Source organism: Lolium perenne, chromosome 5, assembly GCF_019359855.2.
Source record: "Lolium perenne isolate Kyuss_39 chromosome 5, Kyuss_2.0, whole genome shotgun sequence".
Classification (NCBI taxonomy): Eukaryota; Viridiplantae; Streptophyta; class Magnoliopsida; order Poales; family Poaceae; genus Lolium; species Lolium perenne.
In genome coordinates, this window is record NC_067248.2 from 237421805 (window position 1) to 237427472 (window position 5668).

The window sequence follows — 5668 nt, forward strand, 5'->3', positions numbered from 1 at the left end:
GATGTAATCAAAGTACCCTTCCGGTATAAGTGATTTACATGATCTCATGATCGAAGGACTAGGTTACTATGTATCTGAAAGCTTATAGCAAGTTAAACTTAATAACTTGATCTTTATGCTATGCTTACTATGGGTGTGTGTCCATCACATCATTCACCTAATGATATGATCTTGTTATTAATAACATCCAATGTTCATGATCAGGAAACCATGATCATCTATTAATCAACAAGCTAGTTAAATGAGAGGCTTACTAGAAACTCTGGTTGTTTACACAACACACATGTATTAATGTTTCCGGTTAATATAATTATAGCATAACACTAAGATATAACAATACCAATTTATTATTGCCTCTCGAGCATATCTCCAACAAATACAACGAAATATTATAGAGCTAAACACTGCAGTGATAGATAATAAATTAATTATTAACAATGCTCTAAAGTTCAACAGCATGGCACCGGCTGCAAGACTCCACAACATTTAGCTTAACTGTAGAGGGAATTTTTCCCTCAAAATATTTTCCGATAACCAAGACCGCTTTATGGGCTTCCGTGGGTCTACCCAAGCAGAAGCATCTGGCAGCTCTGCCCTCAGAACATCTAAAAACACCATCGGTGGTGTCTAATGTAAGGCACTCGAGCGATGGTGAATTCTCGAGAATATGGGACGTCAGCTCCACCAAGCTCTTTGAAGAGTAGAACCTAGAGATCTTCACTCTCTGGAGCTTGTCATGCTGGTATCCTGACATCTGACGAAGATGCGTGGGATCTTCAGAAAGCAATTCATTGATGCATTCTGGCCATACCAGTACCTGAAGATACAAAAATAGTTTAAATATACTTGAATTAATGGTTCGACCATATGGACTTGTTATAAGTGCAGGATGACCTACACTCAGTATGAATGTCTCCAAGGAGGGAGCGGCAACTAGAAACGATACCAGAGAAAAATAATCGTACGCCTCAGTAATACAAATATTCAAATATTTCAGGTGGAGGAACTTGCTAGGAGCCAACAACACTGGTGTATTTACTACCTGCATAAAGATGCCACATGTAATTTAATATTCTAAGGTAGCACCCTTGTTCTTTGCATAATGGCACTGAATAATCACAACAAGTTTTAGAATATACCTCAGATCGTGACCATATGCTAAGAGATTCAAGATTCGGCACAACGGATGGCAGCTCTTCACGTGCATAACAGAGGAGGCGACAGCATAGCATCTCTAGGTTTTTCAATCGCAATGACTCTCCAAGTGAAACCTCTACTTGGTCAAATGTAGTAAAGTGAAAACTACAAATATTTGGAGCTTCAATCTTTATTATACGCAGCCTACGGCATTCTAACACCTGCATACAGCTGAGCCGCTGCAGCCAGGCAGGTACCTTCAGGGAAGTTATCTCGGAGCATCTCCTGAGTTTCAGCCGCTCCAAAGCAAAAGAGATGGAAAGAAGGCACCCTAACTCGTCCCCTGTAATTTGCACGCAATCTAGATGCAGCACTGTCAGGCTACTCAAGCAACCAAGGCTGACTGTAGGATGGAAGGCACAGTCAACAAGGTGCAGATGCCAGATCGAGCTTCCATTCCCGTCAGATAGAACTCTGCATGGGAAGTTGCATGCTGCCTCGTTCTTAGGCATCACAAGGGTTACTTTTTCAATGCCTGGTGTAACTGCTATCTGAAGCCACCTATCGAGATATTTAAAGGCCTCGGGCTGGTAGTAAGAGGAGAAATCAAGCTCGAATGTCTTCACACCAATGCCTGAGTGTTTTTTTAAAATGTGATCAACTCTGCTGCTGAAATCCATATCATCCCACAGCGGGCTTAGTGTTTCACTATCAAATATGAGGTTGGGATAACATCTCCACGAACGCTGAAAGGCATGAGAAACGCAGGCAGCACGGGCAGCATCTCGCAACATCAGTAGGGAATGTATATGACACCAAATGTCCTGCATGCAGAAGAACGGGAGAAACATTAGAAATGTAAAACCAAATGACTACTTCCATGGGCACGAAGGGAGGGGGGCCAATAGAAGCATATGGAGTTGCATTCTAGTAAACTGAGCACTGCATGGACGAGTTTTTGTTCGTAGAGTGTTCTGAGTCAACAGTATAGGTTGATATGGAATTGTGTAAATAAATATGCATGTAGATGTTTATTGCAGGACAACATGCTATAATACATGAATGTAACAAAGAAACAGATCATCAAAACATAAAAAGAAATAGTACATCTAAAATAAGTGCCAGAAAGAGTATGCAATAGAATCAGACAGTTTTTGTGGCTGCAGTGTAAGATACCTGATTTTAACTTTGGCCACTAAGATCAGAAGATACAATAAAGAGAACATAGCAGGTAAAAAAGAATGGCGATTACAAGAATATGAAGCTCAATACAACCAACTAGTGTTGGAACTAAGATGCATAATAGTAAGATCATTGATCTGGTTCAAAAGTGTGAAGCCAGCAACCAAGTATTGAATGTGTATTGGAGTTCTGAAACTGATTGCAACCTTAGTGTAAGATATGTGATTTTAACTTTGGATCAGAAGATATAATAAAGAGAGCAGACCAGGTACAATTACAATAATATGCCATTGGAACTAAGATGCATAAAAGTGATCAATGGTCTGGTACAAAAGTGTGATGCCAGCAACCAAGCATATAATGTGCATTGTAGTTCTAAGCTGGTTGCAACCTTAGTGTAAGATACGCGATTTTAACTTTGGATCATAAAGAGAACAGACCAGGCAAAAAAATGGCGATTACAAGAATATGCAGCTCAACACAACCAACCATTAGCACTGGAACCAAAAAAAAAAAAACGGTCTGATGCAAAAGTGTGAAGCCAGTAACAAAATGCTTAGTGTGCATTAGAGTTCTGAAGCCGATTGCAAACTGTCTGGTGCAAAAGTGTGAAGCCAGTAACCAAATGATAGTTCTGAAGCTGATTGCAAACTTATTGTATCTGAGAGAAAGCACTATATGGCATCTTTAATTCTGAATAAAGTTTGTCACGGTGTGGCTCTACTACTGTAACTGGTCAGTATGCACCACTGTTGACATCACAAATCAGAAACCTCGAGAATTTAAAGAACGGATAGCCCGAGGGTGAGATTTTGTTTAACGGCATATGTTACACCCAATCTGCGCATAGACTCTGAACATTAGCAAGAACAAACACATAAAATGGAATGCTTTTTGAGTTTAGAAGTACCAAGGAAGAACCCTCAAGAGGAAACAGATGGTGACTTGATCAAATAGAGTTAGTTCTGAGCTGGAGAAGAATGGCAAGTTGCAGATGTGGAAGAGGCAGGAGACAAGTTCCCCACTGGTAAGCATAAACAAACACCTGAACAGTGGGTCTAGGAAAGTTAGCAGTCACAGCCAAAGGAACAGAAGGCTCTGCTGGTAAGGTATATAGCTGTTGGCTCCTTAGCAAGATACCAACTAGGGATAGACTCATGACCGACAGTTTTCTGCTGCAGAGATAAATTTGGATCAGTTGGAATAAAACATATCTTCTAATGTTCCAGGATTGCAGCGCAAAAAGAATTTAGATTCCGTTTAGCTAAGCATAAGTACAGCCAATTTGTGCAGAATAGGTCTATCATTCAAATTCATGATGCACCTCTGAAAGATCCGTCCCTGAATATCCCCGTTTTCTGCCATCATGGAAATTATCATGTCTTAGGCAAGGTGAATCCTTTGAAGAGGTCGATCCATCTGCAAGATAAAATAAATACGGTAAGTATAGGCAATATCGGTGCTGTTCCTCTGCAGCGCCTTCACCCTAAACTCTCAAAAGCCTATGCGATTTGTGCCTAGAAAGGATGCGGCTTGCAGACCCCTTAAAAAAGCAATCTTTTTGTTCCGTCTTATATCATGAATGAATTAAAAAATGCACCGATTTGCTGCGCTCACAAGTCACAACAAAAGGATAAGTGTCAGCTTACCGTGGATCTGTCGAAACCGCTCCTCCCGCTCCCGATGTACGAGATCCAGCTGCCCCATCTCACGACTGATATGAGAAATCTAGGACACAGAAAGGCGCCGAGTTCTGCTGTTTTTCCGCTTATTGTTCTCTTCTCCCGATCGATCTCTCTGTGTGCGTATATATTGATATCTCTGTGCCGAACGCTACAGGGAGGAGATCCCACCCGAAATCGGAATTCGTATCTGAGTTCGACAGGACGGCGTGAAGGAAAGAAAATCCAATCGCCGGGCTGCTGGGCTACTCGGAGAGGAAATCGATCGATCGGGAGGAGAGTTCTAACCGGAGTAGTGCCTTTTTGAGACCTAATGAGTATTTTTCCGGTAGAGATAAGGGCATGTGCAATAATGGATAAGAATGTCGTATTCTAACTCTGCCATGTAATCTTCCTAAGTCTGATCATATTGCAATATCATACATAAGATACTATTCTATGATATTTCTGTAGTGGTCAGAGCAAGTCCAGCAGCACCCTTGTAACCATCCCTATATCAAATATAGGGGGGAAATAAGGAAAAACATTGCTCCAACAACTCTTCTATAGCCTCTCCTAAATATTGGTGTCCCCAACTCAGTCCCCCTCTCTCCCCTATGCATTGGGGTTGTGGTGCCCCAACCCATGTTATGTCTTATTATAATCTTACATGTAGACTCTGGATCCGAAGAAGTTCTTCGGCTGCTGGATCTTGATCGCTGTGTAATCCCGCCTGTCTAATAACGTTCCTGGTTTACCCGCAAAAAAATACATGTGAATATGACATTAGAGCGGCCAAGGAGTGAGATTCACCTTCCACCTCCGCCCGCAATTACGGACGAAAATCGACATCAGTTGCAATTGGCGGCACCTCCAAGCAATGGTCCTTATATCGACACCAATGGTGCGGTCTCGATGATTCAGAAGGGCAGGCCCTCTAACAGAACTCAGAAAGTAATCTCGTGACAAGTCTTTATGGCAGAGAAGATGCCTCCACCAACAATCGAGTACCTGAATTGGTCGGGGAAGGACATCGGCTTCACCATAGCTGACCACCTGCAGCAAGTTCCACGACCAGGGCAATCTGCCTTGATCTTACCAGCGGTAGTCGCGGGATTCGACGTTTCGCGGGTGTTCATAGATGGAGGCAACAGTTTAAACCTCATGTATGCAGACACATTGAGGAAGATGAACATATCTTTGGCAAATCTATTACCAACTGACACACGTTTCCATGGCATTACACCGGACAAGCCGAGTTACCCATTGGGAAAGATTAATCTCGACGTTCAGTTTGCAACCCGAGAAAACTACAGAAGAGAGAAGTTGGAGTTTGAAGTCGTGGATTTCCCGTCATAGTATCATGCTTTGTTAGGGCGACCCGCCTATGCCAGGTTTATGGCAGTACCACACTACACATATCTGTTGTGGAGACTCCCTGGACCCAAGGGCCCAATCACAGTGAAAGCCAGTTTCGCGCAAGCTGATAAGTGCGACAAGGATTTTCATCGACTGTCCGAAACCTTCGGGATGCAAGCAGAATGTATGGCGTCAAGGCTAACAACTGATTATGATGTGTTGCCTGACGGAGGAAGATCACTGAAGGAGCCAACCTTTGATACCACCAAAAATTCAAAGGAAGTACAGATCCACCCGACAGATCCTAAGAAGACGACAACTATCGCAAC

General features: G+C 42.5%; 1 protein-coding gene across 2 annotated transcripts; it reads right to left on the reverse strand.

Moving 5' to 3' along the window:
• Positions 1–410: 410 nt before the first annotated feature.
• Positions 411–4390, reverse strand: LOC127302365 (FBD-associated F-box protein At1g66310). Of its 2 annotated transcripts, none has more exons than XM_051332801.2 (5): positions 3969–4387; positions 3644–3738; positions 1140–1961; positions 899–1042; positions 411–817 (listed from the first exon to the last, which is right to left on the reverse strand). In XM_051332801.2, the coding sequence occupies exons 1-5, from the start codon at positions 4024–4026 to the stop codon at positions 443–445; spliced, it is 1494 nt and encodes a 497-aa protein (XP_051188761.1). In that variant the 5' UTR covers positions 4027–4387; the 3' UTR covers positions 411–442. The 2 variants fall into 2 exon arrangements, with proteins under 2 accessions (XP_051188761.1, XP_051188763.1); XM_051332803.2 differs by having other exon boundaries at positions 642–817; positions 895–1042; positions 3969–4390.
• Positions 4391–5668: the final 1278 nt, after the last annotated feature.

Coding starts and splice junctions, on each gene's coding strand:
- LOC127302365 (XM_051332801.2), bottom strand. CDS start 4,026: ATGGGGCAGCTGGATCTCGTACATCGGGAGCGGGAGGAGCGGTTTCGA. Junction 3,739..3,968: donor GCGGTTTCGACAGATCCACG/GTAAGCTGACAC, acceptor TTTATCTTGCAG/ATGGATCGACCTCTTCAAAG. Junction 1,962..3,643: donor CAGGGACGGATCTTTCAGAG/GTGCATCATGAA, acceptor TTCTGCATGCAG/GACATTTGGTGTCATATACA.